General features: G+C 43.2%; 1 protein-coding gene across 2 annotated transcripts in view; it reads right to left on the minus strand.

Annotated features, from left to right (window-relative positions):
* CILK1 (ciliogenesis associated kinase 1) overlaps positions 1 to 26,752 on the minus strand; it is a 61,117-nt gene that overhangs the window by 25,041 nt on the left and 9,324 nt on the right. The window contains exons 2-5 of one of the 2 annotated variants that reach the window (XM_046005125.1): positions 13,805 to 14,077; positions 8,684 to 8,738; positions 3,794 to 3,915; positions 2,690 to 2,769 (exon numbers count right to left, since the gene is read on the minus strand). In XM_046005125.1, coding sequence (XP_045861081.1) covers positions 2,690 to 2,769; positions 3,794 to 3,915; positions 8,684 to 8,738; positions 13,805 to 13,905 — 358 coding nt within the window. In that variant the 5' untranslated portion in view covers positions 13,906 to 14,077. Of the gene's footprint in view, positions 1 to 2,689; positions 2,770 to 3,793; positions 3,916 to 8,683; positions 8,739 to 13,804; positions 14,078 to 26,752 lie in introns of those variants that run through there. The other variant, XM_046005126.1, reaches the window with a different exon arrangement.

Genomic DNA, 26,752 nt, shown 5'->3' on the forward strand with positions numbered 1-26,752 from the left:
GTTGGGGGGGTGGCGCACATGCAGGTACGTGGGCTTGTGTATGTGTAGATGTGTATGTACAGGATGAGGCGCGTGTGTGAGCGTGTGTGTTCATTTGATGCAATCAGGTAGAGACCCAGGCAAAAAGATTATAAGTCCTTTCTGGCAACAGAAAGCCGAGTTTCATGAAAAGCAACCCAAGGACAAGAAGAGAAAGCTAATGAATATTCACTTTCTCTTAGGTCCACTACTCAGTTTCCAGGACTGAGTCAACAGCCTGAGTAACTAAGCCATGATGTGACTGTCCCTAGGTGAAAACATTCTGGTTGACCTTTCCCTTTTGAGAATCTCATTGGTTTCTCGTCACTTCCTTCTGCTGGGCTCTTACTTGTAGTAAGTTACCCTTCTCCCCCGATTTGTCCCTTAGACACCATACCAGTTTTTCATGTTTTGCAAATTCCATCCCTTGTGAATCCTGGTGAATGAAGGCTCTATCAATGCCAGCAGAATCAGGCTGACTGTTTACTAAAAACTCTCTCCTGGAATTGGTTCACAAGTGGACTCAGTCTTGCATTATTACTCACTGGTTCTTCAGCATATGCCTGAGGCCAACATGGATTTGCACAGAGAGCCTCTGTCTATCTGTCTGTGCTTCATTTAGCCTCTAACCGAGGGGCTGCTTAGAGGTTAAAGACGGGCTGGGAAGGATCCCAGATGAGTCGTGCCACTGGCTAAGGTGCGGTGTCTTTTCTACTCCCTGCCAATCTGTCAAATCTGTGCTGACCGTATTATCAAAGGGCTTCCACCCGGGGTCCCTACTGGGTAATGAAACTCATCTGATGGTGCAGTATTTGCAGTGGCAACATCTTCAGGCTGGGGGTGAACTGAACGGCTTTCCGCCTCTGCAAGATCAACTGCTTGGTCCATCTGTCTTTCAAGTTAAAGTGTCTTCAAATGACCCCCCACAGAACTCCTGGCTCCACTGGGGGACACGTCCATCCCATGGCTCTAGGTTCACAAGAAGGTGGGTCTGTGTCTAGTTAGTAGCAGAGACTTAGTAACCCCCCAGGTGTTTGCTGGAAAATATAGCCTCAGAGTCATTGCTACTCAGCACCTTTCCAATCTTCAGCTATGGACAATAGTCTTGGAGGACTTCCCAGCGAATATGTGGCCATCTGTTCCTCTAGATATTCTAAATCGCTCCTTGGACGATCCTTTTTTTTTTAAAGATTTTATTTACTTATTTGACAGAGAGAGAGATCACAAGTAGGCAGAGAGGCAGGCAGAGAGAGGGGGAAGCAGGCTCCCTGCTGAGCAGAGAGCCCGATGCGGGGCTCGATCCCAGGACTCTGAGATCATGACCTGAGCCGAAGGCAGAGGCTTTAACCCACTGAGCCACTCAGGCGCCCCTGGACCATCCTTACAGTGAATCACACTGGTTCCCAGCAGGACTGTTTTCTCTGACCAAGTGATATAACTGGCCTAGAATAAGGGACATGACATGAAACTGCTCTATGCAAACTAGAATCCTCTAGAAGGATTCATGAGATAAACCTCTTTGGTCTTAGTTCCAAGAATAGTTCTGCCTCTCTTGGGCAACTGGACTATTTTTACTAGGGCTGGGGGAACTACGTTGGATATAGTTTGGTAATGTTTCACATTTTGCATTGTCAGAAAGCAAGCTCAAAATCAAATCTATAGCCTATTTCTTTTACTTAAATAGAACTTGCAGACACACATTTTGCCAATTAACTTCCCCCTTTAGCTCTATCCATACCTTTTGTCTTTTTCTTTGCTAACTTTCTGTTTGTTTTATTTTGTTTTTAAAGATATTATTATTTATTTGACTGAGAGAGAGAGAGAGAGAGAGAGCACAAGCAGGGGGAGTGGCAGGCAGAAGGAGAGGGAGAAGCAGGCTCCCTGCAGAGCAGGAGAAGCCTGTTATGGGGCTCGATCCCAGGACTCCGGGATCCTGACCTGAGCCAAAGGCAGCAGCTTAACTCACTGAGCCACCCAGGAGCCCCTCTTTGCTAACTTTTAAAAAAAATTTATATATATATATATATTTAAATTTATTTTATTTGACAGAGAGAGATCACAAGTAGGCAGAGAGGCAGGCAGAGAGAGAGAGAGGAGTAAGCAGGCTCCCCTCCCAGAAGAGAGCCTGATGCGGGACTCAATCCCAGGACCCTGAGATCATGACCTGAGCCGAAGGCAGAGGCCTAAGCCACCAAACCACCCAGGCGCCCCACCTCTTTGCTAACTTTTAATTGATTTTATTTTCCTGTTTCGAATAAATTTTGTTAGGCCATTTTTGAAGGCTTCTGAACTGCAATATAATACATCAGAAAAATGAGAAGCCACACAGAAGCAGTAAAGGTAGATTAAACATAACATGTGGAAATGTCTCTGAATCCTAATCTAAGGGGTCTTATTAATACACCAGATAACGGGCAGGAATAACTGTTAGATCTATAACCAGTGAGCTTAACCTTAAAGCCTAAAGAATAAGAACACATAGACATGATAAACAACGAGAAAAATTCAGAAATCAAGTTACAACAGAGAACATAACCCAAACCCCACTGCCAGCCTCTCAACCCAGCAACCTCTTCTGGGAGGCAGTCACCAAAGACCCTGATGCTTCCTGTACCTTCTATCTGATAACATTTCACTGCTGTTAAAAAGCACAGTACTCTAAATCACCTACCGTGTTTGTGAATAAATGCAAGTCCTTGTAATATCTGGTACATGATATTCCTTATGGCAGATTCAGGAAACAACTTATTTCTGGATGGGACAGAGGAGGAAAAAAGTTATAAATCTAGATTTACATATGAAAACAAATACTCTATGTTCCTGTTCTTTTGGTTATACAGTAGGAATTCAAGAAAACATTTGCTTACACACAAATGTGACCAGGTCCTTTGATAACAAAGACCAAAGAAAAACAATCATTTGTCCATACAAGGCAGCTACCTTGTCAACACTGCTGTATTGGCATATTGGCAATTGGTATATTCAGTTATGTTACTAAGAAGAAAAGATTAAACATTTTATGGGAGCCACCCCTCTAAAACCTCTGATCTATCATATAAAAATCTTCTCTCTCCATAATACGAAACTTGAAAAATTTGTAATGGGGAAAATCTGAGGTCTTCCAGATGAAGTCCTTACGAAATGTAGTAGATAGTAGGGGATAGTGCTGTATTCCCCTCCAAGTCAGGCAAGCCATGCTGCTTTTCTGCTGTTGGTGACCGTGAAGACTGTATTTATTGACTGAGTTCATTCAGAGAGAAGCTGTGAATGGTACTCATTTGCCACTGAGAAAATATCCCCGAGAAGTTCCACGTGGCTCACTTTAGGTCAAAAGTTCAAAATGACCATAGCAGGCAAGTTTGTTATTAGTTTCCTCTTCCCAGCACGTAAGCCTCTGCACCCTGTATAGCAAGAAGGGAAGTTCGAGAAACCAAGTTCTCCATGGAGGCATCAGAATAAATGAGGCCATGACACCCTGACCTCTAGTTGCTCTGTCCATACGTCCTCGTGGGAATGGAAAGCTGCAGAGTTTCTGTTCAATCTCTGAGCTTCTCTGGGTGAATAACCCATTGAAGCATGAAAACGGCTGCACTGAAAGTCGCTTCTATGAAGCCATCCCGAGGCCTCCCGAGCAGGAATGTGGGCTGGGCCCCTCATCTACCCGGCGGCTTTCAACAGGGAAGCCTAAGCAGCGTTAAGTACGATAGACAAAAGCAAAAGAAAACACATGCACTTTGTGGTCTTTATTTCTAAGATCGTGACGACCAAACGGTACCTTTCCTTAATGAGCTGGTAAAGATTTTCCTTCATGTACTCGAAGATAAAATAAAGATGATCATTTTCCCTGATAACTTCTTTTAATTTTACTACATTGGCATGGTTGAGCTTCTTTAAAGACTGAAAGGAGAAACAGAAAAAAATGAGAGAAAATCTGTTGTTGGATAAGAAAAGCAGTGGCACGTATACTTCGGAAGAAACATCTAAATCTAGAACCACAGAAATGCCACAATTCCCATTTCATTGACAATACATGGTATTTCTCCGAAGTCAGTAATGACTTCATGCAGCAAAGGCATTGCGATTAGCTGACTAGCCAGTAAGTACTTGACCATGACGGGTATTTCTAGCCACCTGCTGCACCAGGCAATGGGCTTGGGCTATTTTAGGCGCACTCCCTCTAGATGATGGAATTCATGCCATGAAAACGGCCAGAAGGCAACCAATGGGAAGCTGAGGCTTTGATCATTTTAGTATTAGAGAAGGCAGCTGCTCTGGGCCGAGATGACCAGCCAACAGTCTGCAGACGCTTTGAACGGGAAATTGTTCTCATAGACAGAGGGTGATGATAGCCCGAGGCTCTCAACTTCGTTGGACTCATGTGTGTCTATGAGGCACACAGCAGTCCTTACAATGGGTGTTTTATTTTTTTTTAAATATTTTATTTAACTCAAGTTAGTTAACACATGATGTGGTACTGGCTTTCAGAAGTGGTGTTTAGTGATTCATCACTCACATGCAACACCCAGCGCTCATCCCAACAAGTGCCCTCCTTCATGCCCATCCCCCATCTAGCCCATCCCCCACCAATGTGAGTTTTAAAGGAGAAAGGAGGAAGAGGAGAAATCTCAGGGCACATGGGTGGCTCAGTCATCCAATGTCTGCCTTCGGCTCAGGTCATGTTCCCAGGATCCTGGGATCGAGCCCGGCATCAGGCTGCCTGCTCAGTGGAAAGCCTGCTTCTCCTTCTCCTGCTTTCCCTGCTTGTGTTCCTCTCTCACTGTCAATCTCTCTCTCTCTCTGTGTCAAAGAAAGAAATAAAATCTTTTAAAAAAAAGAGGAGAAATCTCATTGCAAAGTCTCCCATCCCGCGGCCCCTCCAAGGTGAGAAGGGAGAAAAGAGTTCTGCTTTCAAGAACAGCAAAGGCAAAAAAGGTCAGGCAGGTGATGAGAAACAAGAGGGTGGCTCAGAAAATGGGGCATGACCTGATTTTTTATCCTTGTGCACGTGCAGTTCTCCTGTTCCTGTCGCACCTACCTGTCAACTTTTTTCTGTTTGCATCATTAGTTCTGTTGATGGTGATCGGGTACACTTTTTCATTCGTGAGCAGTGATCCTATTCATGTACCACAGCCAGAGAAACTGCAGCTTTGCTCACCAGATGGTCAGAATTTGATTAAGAGTCTCCTGCAAGGGAGCCTCCAAGGGCCACAGGCCAGTGGGATGAGCCCTTTAATTCCAAAAGCCTTCTCCTCACAGAGAAGTGACTCCGATAAAAATACATTGTAAAGCCCTCCTGATGTTTGAATTTCCTTCAAAAGAACACTTCTTTTATAAAATACACACGGTGGCTGAAGATAAAAAGGTGAACATGAATATCCAAATCTAGAAGGACACCCAGTAATAATGCACCCAAGGAATCAGAGCTTGGGAGTGCTGTAAACACATCGAGTTACTTCAAGCCACCAGGAAGAGAGAGGAAATATGGCCAGTGAATGAGAACAAAATCAAAGTCTTCTGGAGCCTCTTTCCTGAAAGACAAACTCCTGCCAAGGAGACTCTCAGGCAGGAAATCCTCAACCGAAGGTTGGATCCTTCTAGAATGACCCAACCAGGCCAACTACTTGTTTTAGTTAGGCTGGTTTCCAGGTTCTCCATGAGTAACAAACACAAACATTGCTTAACTCGTAAGTATTCAATCCTGCAGCCGCCTTTTCGATTCGCTTAAAATGCATCCCAGCCACAGTTGACACACGTCCAGCGGGTGAGCAGCAGAACGAACTGGGCAAATTCAGTCAGCGGAAAAGGAAGTAGGTTTTTTTAAGCTTTCCAAGAGGAGGATTCTAGGTAAGGAGCAGAGTACCTTAAATGCTTGGGCTGACGTGTGTTTTGAGCATGAATTACGGGTTCAGGGCTCATAGTTGTTTCTACGTGAGCCCCATGGACAAGTAAAGTCATTATTGGTTTAATATAAAAGGGATGAATTTTGTGTGGGAGATTTCATGTGACTCATTACGGAGAGAAGGCATCTTATTTAGGCACAGGGAAGGTTTATAAGGAGAGGAAGAGACAGGACAGTTAGAGCTGAGAAGCACAAATAGCAGATTAAACCCAGGTCAGTAGTCCAAGTGGAGACTGTGGATCCTCACGTGGGTGAAGGTTCTTAACAACTAAACAAAACCACAAGGTACTGCTCCTCAAGGGGGCCCTGGGGCATGAGACACAGTCCTTGCCTGTAAAGGGCAAACAGCCTAATTAAGAAGAGAGGGCATGAATGCAAAATCCACAGAACAGAATGAAGGAGATTTTATTAGGGTCAAGAGACTGACAGAGATAAGTTAAAGATAACTTAGAGACAAGAGACAGAGACAACTTAGAAATGTTTCAGGAAGAAACGATCAGCAAACTGAATGGTCAATGAGTGTATTATTCTCAATATGACTTGAAGGAAGAGTAGCATCTAGACGCAGTGGGAGGGAAAGTGTATGTCAGGAGAGAAGCCCTTCTTAGGTATGGGTGTGGGAGTGGAATGGCGTGGTCTATGCCTGAGGGATGAGAACCACCCCAGTTTGGTTCTGAAGGAAGCCCATCCAGAAGACTCCAATGGGGGAAGTAGGCAGGGAAGACACTGGTTGGATGCCAGATGTATATGCCTTGAAGCCTGACAAACGTGGGTCTGAAACCAAGCTTTGTGGCCTTAGAGTTGTTGTTACCTCAAGCACGTGACTGAGTCTCTGGGTCGCAGCTGTTCTCAGCAGCAAACCCAAGGTACTAACAGTTTCCTCGTGAGGTAATCATGAGAATGAAATAAGACAGTGCATGTGCTGTCTGGCTCACAGTAGTCTCTCAGGAAACGGTAGGTAGTGTGTGAGCAGCTGAATGTCGCCGAGATCATTCTGGGGACAGAACACAGGGTGGAGGAGATGTGGAGGAAGTGAGGTCACAGAGGCCACCTACAGTGAGTTGCAGTTTCTGGGTGAATGGGTAAATGATCATTAGCAGAAGAGGGAGAAAACAGGAGCACTAGGAGAGGCAGACATTCTAGAAAATTCAGGTACTGATATCCATGAAGCAGTTGGATATGTGGGCCTGAAGCAGGTGTCAGCAAACTTTCCTTAAAAGGACAGAGAATAAATATTTTAAGCTATCTAGGTCCCTGCCACAAATACTCAACTTTGCTACCAAAGCATGAAATCCACCATAGATAATATGTATATAAGTGGACAAGTGTTCCAACAAAATTACATTTAAACAGGACGTGGCCATTCGTCAACCCCTGGTCCAATGCTTATGAAGAATAAAAGATCTGACGAGACCACTGAAGTGAGGGAAGTCAATGAAATTACTCGGGGGGAGACTTGGAGCAAAGGAGAACACCGGTAAGGATGGAATGTGAGAAATCATCGCTCTTTAACGGGGGAACTATAGAGCACCTGGTAAAGGCAAGAAAGACGCAGGACAGGGGCACCTGGGTGGCTCAGTTGGTTAAGCCACTGCCTTTGGCTCAGGTCATGATCCTGGAGTCCCGGGATCAAGTCCCGCATCGGGCTCTCTGCTCAGCAGGGAGTCTGCTTCTCCCGCTGACCTCTCTCTTCTCATGCTCTCTCTCTAATAAATAAATAAATAAAATCTATTAAAAAAAAAAAGAGGTAGGACAGCAGGGCAAAAAGCACAGTCATACAGCCCTGGGAGAAGACAGCACTCAACACTTGCAGGCAAGAAAATGCCTAAGAAAACAAACTGGCGGGGTGCCTAAGGGGCTCAGTCAGTTAAGCGTCTGTCTTTGGCTCAGGCCATTATCCTGGGGTCCTGGGATTGAGCCCCACGCCAGGCTCGCTGCTCAGTTGATCAGGGAGGAGAGAGGGTACATATATTTATTTAGAGACTGAAGAGAAGGAGCCAGTGGAAAGGAAGAGCTTAAAGAAATGAGAAGGTTCACAAGAGCCAAAAGGTAGGAGCAGCCCAAGTGTCCATCAACGGGTGAGTGGATCAACAAAATGTGGCATATACCTATAACTGACTAGGATTTTGCCTTAAAAAGGAAGGAAACTCTGACCCAGACTATGACATGAACCTTGAAGACATGACGCCAAGTGAAAAAAGCCAGGCACAAAAAAGAAATACTGTATGATTTCCCCTTACCTGAGGTGCCTGGAGCGGTCAATTTCATAGAGACAGAAATTAAAAGGGTGTTTGCCAAGGGCTGGGGGCAGAGGGGTCGCAGGGGTTGTTGTTTAATGGGTTCAGAGTTTCAGGTGTGCAAGATGAAGAGAGTTCTGGAGGTGGATGGAAGTGAGGCCCAATACAAATGTCATAAATACCACTGAATGGTGCACTTACAAATTCGTAATATGGTAAATTTCACATATGTACATTTCACGACATTTGGAAAGGGAAAGAATATTAGTGGGAAATGTGTGAGATCGGAATAAATCTGTGGTTTAGTTAACAGTACTATACTGAAGTTTAAAAAAGTAGATTTCTTAGTATTTTAGCAAGCTTCTCCTTTGAGCTATTCGTTGTATAATGTTGTTATTTGCCCCCTTTTGTTGGCATCAGTGGAACAATTCAAACAGAATGACTAACACTATCAACCATAAATCTAAGCAGGTATAAAGCTATTTTAATCAACCATACATAAATTATTCCCTGGTGTATTAATAAATACCTTAACCTCCCGAAGGTTCATGCATTCCTCCCAGGAATAAAACTTTCTTTTCATTCTAAAAGAGAACAAAGAAACATATAATGTGCTTATTCCCAGTACCAGGCTCAACTTTCTTGTTTAAAAATGGTTTCATTCAGGGATGGGAGAGGGTGGGTGGATAAACAAAAAACCCCAAAACCTAAAAAACCTCAAACCCAAAACAAAACAAAAAAATGTTTTCATTCTGAATCTAATGAATAGTGCTTAAAGCTGGTTTCAATTTCCACCAAATACTATACCATCCAAAACATTCATTTTAAAGCCCGGCAGTGCAATCAAACCTACATCACAAAATTTCCCAGAGGTGGTACAGGGCAGGGAAAGGCAGGGCAAGACCTCTCCAGCTATCTTGCTCCATCACAAATTGGCTAACTTTGTCCTGGAGGCTAATCCCTCAGGCTTCTTTGATCTAGACTAGAGCTTTCTAACAGAACTTTCTGTATTGATGGGAATGTTCTGTGCTGTCTAGTATGGTAGTCACAAGACTACACAAATCTGGGTAGAGAGTACTTGGAATATGGCTAGCATAACATAGGAACTCAGCTTTTAATAAAATTCACATTTAAATGCCCTATGGTTACTTGCTACCCTGTTGGACAACGCAGTTCTAGACCCTCTGGTGCAGGAACTGGCAAACTATGGCCCATGAGCCAACTGTACCCCATCTCTTTAAATAGTTGGGGAAAACACATCAAAAGAAGATTAAGAATTCACGACGTGTGAAAATTTTATGAAACTCACATTTCAGTTTCCAAAAAGTGTTTTATTGGAATACAACCACACTCATTCATGTATACGTGGCCTATGGCTGCTTTTACAAGAACACAGACCATGTGGCCTGCCAAGCCTGAAATATTTACTGTGTGGCCCTATACAGAAGTTGTCTGCCAACCCCAGCCAACAGCCTGAGGGGAGAGAAAGAGAACCCTATAGGCTAACCGGAAACTCAAGTTTCCAGGTTCCATCTCTCATCGCCCTGCAATCACATGGTCTCATTGGACTCTTCCAGCAGCCCCGGGGAAACAGATGGGACAAGGAAGGAAATGAAGAAACAGAGAAGTCGTGTGATTTTCCTGAAGGTCTTCCTGCTGGATAATGGGAGGCTAACTTCCATCTTTCCACCTCACTCTCACACTCTGTCCCCACTGTCACGTGGTCTGCTGGTGGAGTTCACGCCCCAAATACTCTTTAGCCTCTCCTGCATGGCAGGGGTCTTGTCATGCACTAGGGATACAATGGTGAGAGGGGCATCCCTCATGAGCCTGACACGGTGGCAGGAGGGTGGGCAGTGAATCATCACTTTCTGTACTGAGTGCCAGGAAGGAAAGGCACAGGACACAGTGAGAGCAGATCCCAAAGGAACCGAATTTAGTCTGGGCTACCAGGAAGCACTTCTGAAAAGAGATGATATTTTAATTAAGACCTGAAGGATCAGCAGAATTTAGCCCCTGGAGGCAGGAGGCAGGGAATATCAACGTGAAGGCTAGGGGTGGAAAGGTATTTGACTTTAAAAAAAATTAAAAAAGGTGTCTGATGAGTTCAAGAAGGTGAAAGGCCAGAGTGACAAGAATGACGTCAGCAGGGGGTTAGTGACAGGAGATGAGACTAAAGAAAACAGGGAGCAGCCAAGTGATGCAGCATGTTGTAGGTCACATTAAAAATTGGGGGCTTGACTCTTCAATAAATGGTGCTGGGAAAATTGGACAGCCACATGCAGAAAAATGAAATTGGACCACTTCCTTACACCACACACGAAAATAGACTCCAAATGGATGAAGGACCTCAATGTGAGAAAGGAATCCATCAAAATCCTTGAGGAGAATGCAGGCAGCAACCTCTTCGACCTCAGCCGTAGCAACATCTTCCTAGGAACAACGGCAAAGGCAAGGGAAGCAAGGGCAAAAATGAACTCTTGGGATTTCATCAAGATCAAAAGCTTTTGCACAGCAAAGGAAACAGTTAACAAAACCAAAAGACAACTGACAGAATGGGAGAAGATATTTGCAAACGACATATCAGATAAAGGGCTAGTATCCAAAATCTATAAGGAACTTAGCAAACTCAACACCCAAAGAACAAACAATCCAATCAAGAAATGGGCAGAGGACATGAACAGACATTTCTGCAAAGAAGACATCCAGATGGCCAACAGACACATGAAAAAGTGCTCCACGTCACTCGGCATCAGGGAAATACAAATCAAAACCACAATGAGATATCACCTCACACCAGTCAGAATGGCTAAAATTAACAAGTCAGGAAATGACAGATGCTGGCGAGGATGTGGAGAAAGGGGAACCCTCCTACACTGTTGGTGGGAATGCAAGCTGGTGCAACCACTCTGGAAAACAGCATGGAGGTTCCTCAAAATGTTGAAAACAGAACTACCCTATGACCCAGCAATTGCACTACTGGGTATTTACCCTAAAGATACAGACGTAGTGATCCGAAGGGGCACGTGTACCCGAATGTTTATAGCAGCAATGTCTACAATAGCCAAACTATGGAAAGAACCTAGATGTCCATCAACAGATGAATGGATCAAGAAGATGTGGTATATATACACAATGGAATACTATGCAGCCATCAAAAGAAATGAAATCTTGCCATTTGCGATGACGTGGATGGAACTAGAGCGTATCGTGCTTACTGAAATAAGTCAATCAGAGAAAGACAACTATCATATGATCTCCCTGATATGAGGACATGGAGAAGCAACATGGGGGGTTAGGGGGATAGGAGAAGAATAAATGAAACAAGATGGGATTGGGAGGGAGACAAACCATAAATGACTCTTAATCTCACAAAACAAACTGGGGGTTGCTGGGGGAAGGTGGGATTGGGAGAGGGGGAGCGGGCTATGGACATTGGGGAGGTGAGGCGAACCATAAGAGACTATGGACTCTGAAAAACAACCTGAGGGTTTTGAAGGGTCTGGGGTGGGAGGTTGGGGGAACAGGTGGTGGGTAATAGGGAGGGCACGTTTTGCATGGAGCACTGGGTGTTGTGCAAAAACAATGAATACTGTTATGCTGAAAAAAATAAAGTGGGAAAAAAAAATTGGGGGCTTGATACCTAAAATTGATAGGAAGATACTACAAAATGCTGTGGTTTGGGTTCCTCTGAAAGCAGAGCGTGAGGCAAGGACTTGGGTACAGGTAGTTTATTTGTGTGGTGATTCCAGGAAGACAGAGCAAGGAGCAGGGAAAATGGAAACAGAGACACAGGAAACCCATTAAAGTGTATGTTACTGAGCTGATACCAAGGTGTGCAATTGGGGCTTAGTCCTGCTGGGGGCCTTCTATTGGTCGGTATGGAGGGTGCCCTGGTTGAGATCTCCCATATGCTTTTGGGGGTAAGTGTCCTGGTAGTGGGCATAGAACTGTACACCACAACACACTGAAGTCAGGCGGGGCAAGGTGATGAGATGGGGCAGCAGAGACACAGTGTTTGGCGCAAAGGATTTTAGACAATTAGAGTCATGTGTTTAAAGTAATCCCTTCAGACTGGAATGAAGAGGGGTAGAATGGAACTCAGGAATCCTAGAGAGGAGATTATTCCAGTGGTAGAGCTGGTAAATGATAATGGGTTGAATGGGAGGTTGGCAGGGTGAACACAGAGCAGTAAGTGGGTCAGATAAATATACATAGTTGGAATCTACAGGTCTAGGTGGCCAATGCTGGGCATCCCGAGGGAGGTCAAGAGGATATGCAGGTTTCGAAGGAATGGTAGTATCATTTTCCAGATAGGGAACACTGAAGGAAAAACAGGTTTGGGGCAAGAGAGGGAAAATGTTGGATAAAAGCTCAGTTCAGGATGCAATGAGTTCAAAGTGTCTGCAGGGCATCCAGACGGAGATGTTGAGAAAGTCACTGAATATAGAAGGGTAGGATGGGCAGGCCCTAAAGTGGTCCCTGAAGACTCCCACCTCCTGGTGCCTGGGATTATGCCTCCCCTTCAATGACCTGTTTCGAACCAATGGAATACAGCAACCTGAGAGGAGGTCACTTCTGGGATTAGTTAACAAAAGCAAAAAGATGGGACTTCCACCTTGGTAGAAGCCTCTCTCACGGCCTTCATGGCCCCATCTTGAAGCAAGGTGCCAAGTTGTGAGCTGTTCTTTGGAGAGGTCCACACGGCAAAGGATGGAGGACAGCCTCTAGCCAAGAGCCAACAGGGACTGGAGGCTCTCAATGCAACCACGAGGGAGGTATGGAATGCTGCCTGCAATCACGTGAGTAAGCCTAGAAGTGGGTCCTTTCCCAGTCCCGCCTTCAGCCAAGACCCCGGCACTGGCCAACACCTTGACTGCAGCCTCATGAGAGACCCTAAAGGACTCACCTAAACTCTGAGATCATAAATGTGTGTAGTTTTAAATGATGAATTCTTAGTTTTAAACACAGCAACAGATAACTAATACATACTGCAAAGGGCAAGTGGACAGGGGAGAGGAAGACAGCAGCCCCCAGATTACCCCCATGTGTACCATGTGTAAATGACCCAAATGAAGTCACTTAACTTCTCAGAGTTTCAGTCTCCTTTCCAATGAAATGTTTCTAAACCTGCTCGTTATTATGTCACACTAGCCTAACACTTTTTTTTCTTTTCTTTTCTTTAGGATAAGACCCTTTGAAAAAATACTAGTGCTGTATGCAAATCTAAAGTAGGGATGTGTTTAAGACCTCTGCCATGAACATTCCAGAGCCGACAGTCACCTAGCCTGCAGAAATCAATGTCTAAGACTTTCCTCCAGGGGTGCCCGGGTGGCTCAGTTGGTTGAGCAGCTGCCTTGGGCTCAGATCATGATCCCAGAGACCTGGGACTGAGTTCCTCATCAGGCTCCCAGCTCCACGGGGAGTTTGCTTCTCCCTCTGACCTTCTCCGCTCTCCTGCCTTCTCTCACTCTCTCTCAAATGGATAAATAATATCTTTAAAAAAAAAAAAAAGACTTTCCTCCCTGCATCCTACCACCCCACCCACTTTAGAAATTTTTCAGTAGTGAGAAATGCAGAGGGTAGAGTTAAAATGATGTTGACAATGTGGAGTTGAAGATGGACTATGCGAGTGGAGAATAAAACTTACTTTTTAATGGCAATCAGTTCCCCAGACTCAATGCTTCGTCCCAGTAGGACGGAACCGTAGGTTCCATCCCCGAGTTGCTTGATCGTTGTGTATCTATTCATGGTGTGCCCGCTCAGGCCGGACACTCATCTCAGGGCCGAGGCGGTGCAGTCCTGTAGAGGCGGCAGGCCTCCCCGGAGTGTAACCAGATTTTTCGATGGCAGCACCAGCACAAGGTATTCAATAGAACGTGACTATCTCCCAAATACATATTTTCAAAGATCAGTCTTCTGCCTGTAGAGACAAATGCGAGACAAGGGTAACTGCTAATGTCCATTCTAAGTTTGTGTATTTTTATTGTTTAAATTGGGGCTCAGCAAATGACAACCCCTCCCCCCGCCCACCACCTGTTGTTGTAAATAAAGTTTTATTGGAACACAGCTATGGCCACTAATTTGCACATTGTCTACAGATGCTTTCACACACAAGAGCAGAATTCAGCAGTTGTGACAAGGACTATATGGCTTACAAAACCTAAAATATTTATGATCTGGACATCTATGGAAAAAGTTTGCCAACCTCTGGCCTAAATAAGGCTCTTTTTAATTTTTATAAGATGAGAGATACCACTCTTGGAAAGTGAATTTATCACTGACTCAGAAATGAATCAGTTGCAATTCAATGCTTTTCTGCTGACCAGCCACTGTGGGCAAACACGGCATGAAAACTACGGTTGATAAAAATTGCCGAGCTACAAAAATCTGTACTAAATATACCGTGTTCTGCGTAATTCTGCTACGATTTACAATGTAACAAAGCCAAGAAATGTTAAAATTAAAGTTCTCCCGGTAGAGAATTTACATGTGCTCCACGGACTATTTGTGGCTAGGCATCAACAGTATTATTTTTACTGCTAGACATACAGAAGCTAAACAAGGAACAACAAATTTCTTAAGGCCTATATGTAGGGTGTGCCCTTTTAAAAGTCATTCAGTTGTGTTTTCTCTAATAAGAAATTATGGTCTTGCAATTTATAAAATTGAGTCATTCGGGGCGCCTGGGTGGCTCAGTGGGTTAAGCCGCTGCCTTCGGCTCAGGTCATGATCTCAGGGTCCTGGGATTGAGTCCCGCATCGGGCTCTCTGCTCAGCAGGGAGCCTGCTTCCCTCTCTCTCTCTGCCTGCCTCTCTGCCTACTTGTGATCTGTGTCTGTCAAATAAATAAATAAAATCTTTAAAAAAAAAAATTGAGTCATTCAATCTGCCTATAATAAAGAAAATGTAGTAATAAGTTAAGTGATTGCAATGCTTTTATGTAAACATTAATAAATTATAAATGTGAAAATAAAGGTTTTTTATGGTTTTGTTTTGTTTTGTTTTTTAATGTAAGCTCTACGCACAACATGAAGCTTGAACTCACGACCCTGACATCAAGAGTTGTCGCATGCTCTACCAATTGAGCCAGCCAGGCACCCTGAGGAAAATAAGGCTGTCAAGCTACTTATCTGAAAAATCAAAAGATCAGAAAATACTCATTAGAAGTATGTGAACTTCTGCATCTAAATCCAGTCCACGCAGCTTCTCCTTCCAGAAGAATTCCAATCAATAAATGCAGAAGGGAAGAGGGAAATAAAAAATTCACTGTTAGGCAAATACCACAGTAAGATTTGTTGCAGACAACAGTCCTGATGGATGCAAATATGAGTGGATGAAAGGTTGAGGAGAAACAGGATATTTACATAGTTTCGAAATATCTCTAAGATACTTATTAACTTCAAAGGGAAAGATGGTAACTCCATAGGGAAAAATCCAGCAGAAACTTTTTTACCCAAAGCGATCAAATTCAGTATCACCATTAATAAAACTTACAACCTCATGAACCTTGGATATGATGTTATGAGAAGGGCACCTCCCTTCCATGGTATTCTTATAAAAAATGCAGAACCTCAATCTATTCATAAGAAAATTTCAGACTAACCCAAAATGAGGGACATTCTACAAATGACCTATAGTCTTCAATAGTGTCAAGATCATAAAAGGCAAGGACGGGCTGAGGAACTGTCACAGATTGGAGGTAATTAAAGAGATGTGACCAGCTAAGTGCAATGTGGGATCCTGAATAGGACCCTGGAACAGAAAAAAAGGCATTAGTGGAAAAGTTGGTGAAATCTAAATCAGGTCTGTAGCTTAGTTAATAGCAATGCGCCAATGCTAATTTCTTGGTTTTGATCATTGTTCTTTTGTTATAGAACTTGTTAATATTAGGGGAAGCTAGGTGAAGGATTTCTAGGAATTTTCTGTATGGTTTTTTGTAACTCTTCTGGAAGTCCAAAATTAGTTTGGAATTTAAAAATAAATCCGGGAGGTGCGCCTGGGAGGCTCAGTCGTTAAGTAAGCTTCTGCTTTCAGCTCAGGTCATGATCCCAGGGTCCTGGGATCTAGCCACACATCAGGCTCCCTGATTGGTGGGAAGCCCGCTTCTCCCTCTCCCACTCCCCCTGTTTCTGTTCCCTCTCTTGCTGTGTCTCTGTCAAATAAATAAAATCTTAAAAAAACAAACAAACCCATAAAATAAAAATAAATAAATCAATAAATCCAGGAGATTTATTTATTATGAGACCTAGCTGCATGTGACTCTCGATCTCAGAGTTGTTTAAGTTAGAGCCCTACACTGGGGGTAGAGATTACATTAAAAGCTTTTTTAAATAAAATCTTAAAAACATAAATCCAGTCATATTCCACTAAATGGGAGAAGATATTTGCAAATGATGTATCTGATAAGGGGTTAATATCCAAAATATATAAAGAACTTACACAGCTCAATACCAAACAAACTAAAAATGGGCAGAGGACCTGAACAAACATGTTTCCAAAGAAGACATCCAGATGACCAACAGACACATGAAAAGATGCTCAACATCACTCATCATCAGGGACATGCCAAGCAAAACCACCACCAAGATATCACCTCACACCTTTCAGAATGGCTAACATTATAAACACATGAAACAATAAGTGTCGGCGAAGATGTGGAGAAAAAGAAACACTCATGCACTGTTGGTGGGAATGCAAACTGGTGCAGCCACAGAGGAAAACACCATGGAGGTGCCTCAAAAAATTAAAAATAGGGGTGCCTGGGTGGCTCAGAGGGTTAAAGACTCTGCCTTTGGCTCAGGTCATGATCCCAGGGTCCTGGGATCGAGCCCCCATCAGGCTCTCTGCTCCGCGGGAAGCCTGCTTCCTCCTCTCTCTCTGCCTGCCTCTCTGCCTACTTGTGATCTCTCTCTGTCAAATAAATAAATAAAATCTTTAAAAAAAATTAAAAATAGAATTGCCATCGGATCCAGTAATTGCACTACTGGATTTCTTTTCCAAAGAAAACAAAAACTTGATTCCAAAGACATATATGCACCTCTATATTTACTGCAGCATTATTTAGAAGAGCCAATATATGGAAGCAGTCCAGGTGTCCACTGACAGATGGATAAAGATGTGCTATATACACACAATGGAATATTACTCAGCCATCAGAAAGAATGAAATCTTGTCATTTCTGACAAGGATGGACGCAGAGAGTATAATTCTAAGTGAAAGAAGTCAGTCTGAGAAAGACAAATACTATATGATTTTACTCATATGCGGAATTTAAGAAACAAAACAAAATGAGACCAAAAAACAGACTCTTAAATATAAAGAACTGTGGTTGTCAGAGGGGAGGTGGGTGGGGGGAATGGGTGAAAAAAAAATCCAGTCTGTTCTTGCAAAGGTTGTGCGGGTCTTTGGGAAGCTTTAAATGTAAAGCTTATATCTGATTTCATCACACTCTGTAACTGGAGACCTTTCAGAGAACAAACTCTCCCACCCCAAACTTATTCCCCTCCCTCTGAGCCATTTTGAGGCCCCTGATCAAAGGGGTATGTTCCTTCCTCTTAAAGCCTGACAGGCTCAAACTCCCTGCAACTTCCTACAACAGCTCTTTACAGTGACATCTTCTACTGCTGATTAATAAATACTTCTAAGGCCCCTCCTGGGTGAGAGACCCTATGTTCCAGCCTGGGGATACAAGGAATATAAAGTATTGTTCCTTTTTTCAAAGCTCTTAGAGTCTCACGGCAAGGGGATAAGGGCACACAGTGTGTGGGCCCGGATAGGTACTCATGAATATGCACTAAGATATTTCAAGTATGCATACATTTTGGGTTCAGGACATTGGCAAGGTTAAAAGGACACCCCACCCCGCCTCCGCACCGCTGGCTTCCAGTTGGGTCAATTCCATCTGAGCTGAGAAGGGGCATACGCAAAGTCTTCACAGAAGACAGAGCTTGAGAGAACAAGAAAGTAGGTGTTTGGTAAGGTCAAACATTCTAGCAGTCCAAGGAGCAGAAACAAAGGCATCAACCTGGGAGGGAGGAAAAGGTGGGGAGCTTGGAACTGGAGAGAGAGAACCCCAGAGTTTTGTTTGTGGAGGGCCTTAGATGCCATTTTGAAAAACATAGGCTTTGACTGGATCCTGTACCAAAGGAGATGAAACGCTACAAAGGACATCATTGGGCCAATGGAGAAGATCGGAATACAGACGGTAGATTAGGTCAAAGTATTGCATCTGCTAAAGTCACTAAAGTTGATACCTGTCCTGTGGTTCTGTAAAAGCATGGACTTATTTTTAGAAAACATATCCTGAAGGGTTTATAAGTAAAGGACCATGATATATGCGATTTATTCTCAATTGGGTAGAACAAAAAGATTGGGGGTGTGTGTGCAGGGAATGGTGTGAGTGTAGAGATAGAGAGAACAAATGGGGTAAAATGTTAACAAAAGGTACATATGGGTCAAGGTATATGGGTATTCTTTGCACTATTCTTACAAGTTTTCTGTATGTTTGAAATTATTCTACTTAGAAGTTTAAAAATTTCTCAAAATGGTAGAGGAATAGAATCTTTAAAAAGATACCTATTGCAAACTTCAGCTTAAGACATACAAATGTAGAATTATTCAATAAAATCTAATATTAGAACACTATCATACAACATGGCTGTATTTCAAAACAACACAGAAAGAGTACTTGAACCACAACATAAGCAATTTCTGACTCCTTGTTTTCCCTTTCTTCTTTTTCATATTTACCTCCATCTGTTTTTTTTTAATTTTAAAAGATTTTATTTATTTATTTGACCAAGAGAGTGAGAGGACAAGCAGGGGGAGGGACCAAGGGAGAGGAAAAAGCAGACTTCCTACTGAGCAGGGAGCCTGAAGTGGGGCTTAATCCTAGGACCCCAGGACCACGACCTGAGTCAAAGGCAGATGCTTAACCAACTAAGCCATCCAGGTGCCCCAAGCTTTTTGTACTTTTTTTCTTTTTAACTTAAGAATAACATGACCAGATTTGTATTTTCTAATCCAGTTAATTAGAATATTTTTCTTTATATCCAACTATAACTTGCCTGTTCTGATTTAAGCTAAATTTCTTCATGCTTCGTTTTGTTGCTGATATAAAAGAAAGTATCCCACAAATATTTGTGTGTACGTGAAATTGTTATCAAATGTGTGTCTCTCAGCCTTCTGCTTTAATTATGCAACTTTTCCTCATAGGACCTTTTTCCACTCCTTTAATTATCTTTGGCATTCATCTCTGAGTCCTCACACATTTCTCCATCCCCTTGATGAGCTGCGGTGACCAAACTTCATAATGATGTACATTCCAGTAGCATGTGGGCTCTCCCCACTTTTTTTTTTTTTGCAATGGCATTCCATTACTGATTCATATCTATAAATTATTAATTATAGAAGCCTTTCGTTGGTAGTTAATGTTCCACTACTTCTTCATCCAATTAAATTGTATAACCGGGACAACGCTTCTAGATTATCATTGAGAAAGCCAGTTGTGAAAGAACTAAGAACTTTAGTGAAGTCAAGATAGAGTGAGTCATCCATTTAACACACAGCCGCCCTCACAACTTCTCCTTGTTACAGTTTGTCCTATCATCATAGAACAAAATTCAATTACTCTAGCAACATTTGACTCTCACCATGCTATGCTGGCTGCTCTTTAACCTCACACTATTTCAGGTGATTACATGGTAACTGCACAATGGATCAGACTAGTGTCTCATCGGGCACTGATGTCAGGTTGACAGTGTAGAATTTTCTTGAAGCTTTACTGAGATGCTAAGTATTATGCGAGGCTTTTGGGGCACACTATGCATAAGGTAAGGGTCCTTCCTTAAGTAACTCACAACTGACACGATCATGAAAAATGTAGAAAGTATTATGAGAACACAGTAGAGAGAGCAACCAGCTCTCGTGTGGAGGGAGGGATTTGACGACCCTTCAGAGAAGAGGCAGGACTGAGGTTTTGAAGAATGAGCCAAGTTTTACTATACAGAAAAGGGAGAGAAAGGAATTAGAAATGGAGCAGTGTGCAAAATGCAACTTACGTGCAAAGGTGAGTGGCGCAGGCAAGTGCCCAGTGGTTCCGTCCCCGGCGGAACGTTAGAATCACCTTTTAACAAATACTGATGCCCAGGCCCCACCTCTAAAGGTCAGGTCAGGGGTGGGGAATGAGTTTCAGTAGTTAAGAAAGCTCTCTAGGTGACCCTAACGTGCAACCAGGTGGTGAAGTAGGGGACCAAGGCATAAAGACCATGGAGGGCAGTTAGGAAATGGCAGGACAAGCCTAGAAAGTCAGGTTGGGGCCCAGTTGCGAAGGAGTTATATTTGTCACAGAGGAGTTTGGTCTTGTAGTGCAGAGAGGAGCTCTCCAGGGCTTTTAAGCAGGGAAATGGCAACAAAGGTCTCTCTGGAGACCACACAGATGTTAGGATGGAGAGACTAGAGGCAGGGAGACTGGTCTGGAGAGTTTGCAGTAGTCCATGTGATATACATTGAAGGCCTGAACAAAGGCTCTGGACTGGCTGACTCTTAGGTACAGGAGAGACAGCTTTGGAATATGGAATGTGTGCGCATGTGCTACTTGGACAAGGTGTGGAGATGATGGTTCTGTTTTCTAAGGTGTAGGATTTGAGGTATATACAAAACCTCCCATTGGAGATGCTCGGATGCTCAGCAGACAGCTATAAGTAGATCTAAGGTTGTTTATTTTATTTATTCCAAAGGTAATGCCTGGTTGGAACTTTTATCAGGAACACAGCATTCAGAAAAGGTTGATACATTGCATGACTCTGGTCATTTCAACTTTGGGTGACAAACTTCCAGACAGACATTAAAGGACATAAAAAGGGCCTACATAAAAGCACAACCAGAGTAAGTGAAGAAAGAATACCTGAAGCAAAAGAGACCTGGGGAAGCCCTGATCATTGTTTCAAGTGTACAAAGGGGCATAAGAGTGAGGGATTGGTGGCACTATGTCTGGGTCCAGAGGACAGGACTATGACAACTGTCTGAGCTTGCTCGTCTGTACTCTGGTGAATTATTTCCCATACTAAAAAAATGCAGTGGTATTATTCAAATGAGCATTACACAAGAAGCTTCAGTCCACCCACAGTCAATTCTGAGCACATCCCAGCAGGAAGTGGTTAAATACATTTGAGATCGGTATTTTCAGTTGTTCACCATTTCTGTGGTGGCCCAAATATGATGACTCATGTCATCATCTGAAACTGAACAAAATCTCACTGCTGCTCTGGGAAAACAACAAGGCAATGGACAATGCACTAGAAAAAAGAAGGGAGAGGCAGCGGATGCCTTTGCTGATCTACCCTATAGCAATGCTGCCCTTCTTGCTTAATTTTCAAAACCCTGATTTTATTCAGGATCCCACATAATCGGGGATGGCAGCCACCTACCACAGCCCCAGGGCATGAACTCTGATCCAGCTAAGCCAAGCAAAGCAATCCCGCTTGCCACTGAAATTTGTTTAGGAATGGGACTATGGCTCTCACTCATAAGCTGGAAAGGAAAGTGAGCTGGTAAGGGAAAGACAAAGTCTTCTGAGAAGGAATGTCCTCCCTGATAGACAGCTGACAAAGAGGTTGCCCTATGTTTCTGCCTTAAACATGGTTGCATAAAACTGTAATATTTAGGGCTGAGACAGCCTTCCAGTGACTATGAGAAATCAACTCTCAACATGAGAATCCTGTCTGCTCAGAAAGAATAAGAAGAGAGAAAGAAAGAGGCTGAGTCTGCGATGATAGCACTGGGCTCCTGCATGATCTCTAAAATTATCAGCCTTAGATTTCTCATTATATGACCTAATTAAAGGTCTTTGCTGACGAGGCCAATGTTAGATATCCATCAAGTACAGCAGAAAGCATTCTGGATACAGTAGACTAACGCTACTCCAACTTAAGAGACACAACACAGAGTTCTATCTACACAGGAGGTGATAGTTCAGTCAATCAATCGATTGAACTGTCACTAGCACAGTTTTGAAGACTGCAAGAGGAATATAGGTGGAAACAAATTAGAAGAAGTAATTCTGTTAGCCTAAGGTTCATTTTCCATCCACCATGATCAGGTTCCAGTTTGGAAGAACACGTGACTACAAATCTTGGGGTGAAACAAGGATGAGTGTCCAAAAATGGCCCTGGGTGTCACTCAGGGTTGCTGGACAACTAGCCAGCTGGGACTGGGCTTCCTTCTTCTCCCCAGGATTTATCCAAACCCAACTTCTCTTGGGCCTTGAGGGTCCCTCCATGTTAGGCGGATGGTTTTCCCAGACAAGTACGCCCTACAGCTGGCACCGAAACCCAGATTCTGCAAATCCTCTCATAATGGCCCAACAGACTAGACTGTCCTGACACCCATGTGGGACCCGGTCTGCACGTTACTGATAGTGAAACTTACCACATGGAACGGGAGCTTAAGTTAAAGGCAACCAAGAAAATCACAGAACTCTCAGTCTGAGTTTTAACAGGAAAGCAGTTTCAGCAAACTAACTGATACTCTTTGATGCTTGAGAGACATCCACATCTACCGAGTCAGTTCTTTTTTTTTTTTTTTTTTAAAGCAGACCAGAGGTCCTGGGTGGCTCAGTGGGTTAAGCCTCTGCCTTCAGCTCAGTTCATGATCTCAGGGTCCAAGGATTGAGTCCCACTTGGGCTCTCTGCTCGGCAGGGAGCCTGCTTCCCCCTCACTCTCTTTGCCTGCCTCTCTGCCTACTTGTGAACTCTCTCCTTCTGTCAAATAAGTAAATAAAAAATCTTAAAAAAAAAAAAGCAGACCACCTCAAATGTGTAAAATGCACATGTGAAATAAAAAGTTGGGTAATGCAATGTATTTTATTAACTCGGTGTTTTGGAATGCTTGTTTAGAACAAAAGCCATGAAGCTAAACTATGTTTTTAACTGTAGCTAACTTGAGTCTCAACTCAGTATAAAAATCATAGTCATATCATTCTGGTTGCTCTCAAGCCCATCATGTCGGCTCCTCTCCACAACACCGGGTCTCTAAGTCATTCTATTGAGATCTCACTACATAAATAGAAGAAGTTTCTACTTCGGGTTCTTTACAGTTGGTAAAAAATTTTACAATTTGTTGTGAGGTTGACCCACATTTTTGCTGTACAATACGGAAATATGTGAAATACATATTTTTATATTTTTATAGAAGTATACAAATATTTAAGGGTGCCTGGGTGGTGCAGTCTTGGTTTTGGCTTGGGTCATGATCTCAGGGTGCTGGGATCAAGCCCTGTGTCAGGCTCTGTGCTCAGCACAGAGTCTGCTTAAGATCGTCTCTCCCTCTTCCTCTGCCCCGCCACGCCTCCTCTTTTTCTCTCTCTCTCAAATAAATAAATAAATAAATCTATCTTTAAAAAAAAGTATACAAATATTTATTCCAGATCTACAGGAATATCTGAAATATGCTCAAAAAATTAAAGTATCCACAATATATCACACGGGTGAAAAATTATGCACAAGGCACTATGCTCAGTTCTGAGACAAGATCCAAAGAGCTGAAGGAAGTAGATCTGGCCTCGAGGACCTTCCCGTCTAGCTGGGAGGTAGAACACGCACAGTGAGTAGGAGACACGGCAGGGGTGGGAGGGGTGGAGACCACAAGGACGCTAGAGATGCCCAAGTAAAGAGAAGTCATTTTGAACCACTGGCTAGGACTCTCCAGGTGTTGGGCCACTGATCTCGAAATCATGGCTAATTTCTGAGGACATTCCATTTGCCCATATGCTGACAAAAAAAATAACTCTTCAAAAAAATATAAAAAGTTTTCCATACCAGCTATGTTTGCTTTCCATGGCTGGCATAACAAACTACCATAAACCTGAGAGCAACAGACATTTATTCTCTCACAGTTCCGGAGGCAGAGTCTGAAACCAGTACTGAGCTTCTCAGTGGGCTGAGATCAAGGTGGAGGCACTTCCTTCAGAGGCTCTAGGGGGAATCCCTTCCTTGTCCCTTCCAGCTTCTAGGGCCGTTGGCCTTCCTTGGCCCTGGCCGCATGGCTCCAGTCTCTGTCTCTCTGGTTCCACGGCCTTTTCCTCTGGGTGATGTCAAACCTCTCTCCGCTTCTCTCTTATGAGAACTTGTTGCATTTAGGGCCCACCCGGATAATCGAGGGTACCCTCTTCACCTCCAATCCCTTAATGAAATCACATCTGCAGTCTATTTTGCCATACAAGGTAACACTCACAGGTTCCGGGGACCTGATATCTCTGGGGGATAGTATTTAGCCAGCTACTCTCCAACAGAAGTCCCAAAGCCTTTCAGACGAGCATCCGAATCACGAAGCAATGCTCTTCATTCACTCAAAGTTGAGCGTTTTTGGAATGGAATCAGAAGTCTGTGCTTACTTACCCAGTGAACAAGGGCAGTCCTCTCTGAAATACAGAGAGGATTTCTCTCTAATTTTGCACAGTGGACAAGACTTCACAATTCTGGCTGAAATCCCTAAATATATGACATTAGCATATGGAGATTCCACACCGTGTGGACCAGGGGTTGCAAACCAGCAGCCTGAGAACTGAATTCAGAGGTACGCTTTGAGTCTATATTTAAAAATAGGAACTCTTCTATAAAAATGAGATTTGGGGCTTCCCTGGAAAAACTGAAGAGTTAATAACACCAGCTCCTTAGCCTTTGATGGTAGTAAAAAAACAGAGAAATATCACCATCCTTTTAGACTGAGCAAGGGTCTCCTGCCTGTTGTCCCTAAAATGGATATATCACATTGATTGCCAATACTTTTAGAAGTCATTTATTTTTGTACCTTCACACAACTTGTTTTACTAGAAGAAAAATATTTCTCAGGGTGCTTGGGTGGCTCAGTTGTTGGACATCTGCCTTCGGCTCAGGTCATGATCCCAGAGTCCTGGGATGGAGTCCCATATTGGGCTCCCTGCTCAGTGAGCCGGCTTCTCCTGCTCTCTCTGCGTGCTGCTCCCCGCTGCTTGTACTCTCTCTCTCTGTCAAATAAATAAATAAAACCAAAAAAAAAAAAAAAAAGAAAAAGAAAAAGAAAGGAAGAAAAATATTTATCTGTTTCTGGACCTCCATCAAAAGTGACAAAGTAAAAGACAGCCTAAAAAGCCCCTCTTGTTTGGAGAAAAAATAGAAAGAAAAAAATGTGGTTTTTTTGTTTGTTTGTTTGTTTTTGTTTTTAAAGAGAAGAGCAATTCCTTTACTGTTTCACAAGCACATACCCAGCTTCTCTGAATCTTCTATATTTCTTCCTCTGTCTCTGGCAGCATTTGAATTCGTAGCTCATGGTGCAGACTGCCTGAGAAGGGAACGCAATGCAGCAGCCCATCCTTTCTTGGGAATTAGCTAACCAGCTGATGGGCAGTACTCTAAATACAGCTCTGCCTCCAAGAATTAACTTGGATAAAGCACTCACTAGAATTAATCCACACTTAGCCTCCTAATACATCAAATAAGCCAAAAGGATAGTAATGACAATTTAAATACTTGGTCTGTCTGTGTACAGTACTGTTATAGGTGCTTTGCATATATTAATCCATTCAATTCTCAACACTCCACCAGTGGGAACTACTATTATTATTACTATTTTACAAATAAGGAAACTGAGGCACAAGCAACTTGTCCATAGTGCTGTGATCATCAACCTGCCCCCCGCCCCAATTTTCTAGATAGGGAAACAGAGACACAAGTGACTTGTCCAAGGTTACATAACTCATAGGTGACAGAACTGAGACAGGAACCCAAGCTGACTCAAAAGAAAGGTCACAAAAGATCCAAAGATAATGAAATCTTTTGAGGATTTGAGAATGAGAGGCACAGGAAGTACTTTATAGCTCAAAGTCCAAATATGGAAACCAGTGATGTGGCCATGCTCTAGTTGGCCTCATTCTGCAACCAAACATCAGGGAACCCAGCAGGGACCTCCCCAGCACTGACTGTCTGCAATGGAGGAAGTGAATGCAGACAAAGAGGGCTTGGGTCCCAGTTTCAACTCAAATGCATCATCACATAGACTGAGCTCACAGGCTTGTTGATTGTTTTTAAATAGCAAATGATGTAGTGATGATTGAATGCCTTCACCTGTCCTGCAGAATTATCGCCATCTCTTTGATTTTTGTTTTTTTAAAGGAAAGGTTTTTATTTTTATATTATTATTTTTTGAAGTTATTTTACTTTTTTAAGTAATTTGTATACCAAATGTGGGACTTGAACGCAAGACCCCAAGATCAAGAGTCAGATGCTCCACTGAGCCAGCCAGGTGCCCCCTCCTTGTGTTTTTAATACTGGGTATGGGGAGTCGGCCTTTGCCTTTATCATGGGACCCACCCGGGATGGAAACCCTGACCACCCAAGCTCACAGCACTTGGGCAAAGACTATTGTTGGGGTCATTTAGTGGTCTTTTTAAAGATGTTCTTTTTAACTCAAACAGAATAATTTTCTGGGACTCTGTCACATATTGTAGATTGCCCCAAACCATTATTCTGACAAAAACTGAGATACTCTTGACACACCCATTTTTTGCAGCCCATCCAGTCTTTTGATGAACACTGAACAGTGTCTTTTTCCCATAATGCTAC

The sequence above is a fragment of the Meles meles genome, chromosome 5 (assembly GCF_922984935.1).
Source record: "Meles meles chromosome 5, mMelMel3.1 paternal haplotype, whole genome shotgun sequence".
In the NCBI taxonomy this organism is placed as follows: Eukaryota; Metazoa; Chordata; class Mammalia; order Carnivora; family Mustelidae; genus Meles; species Meles meles.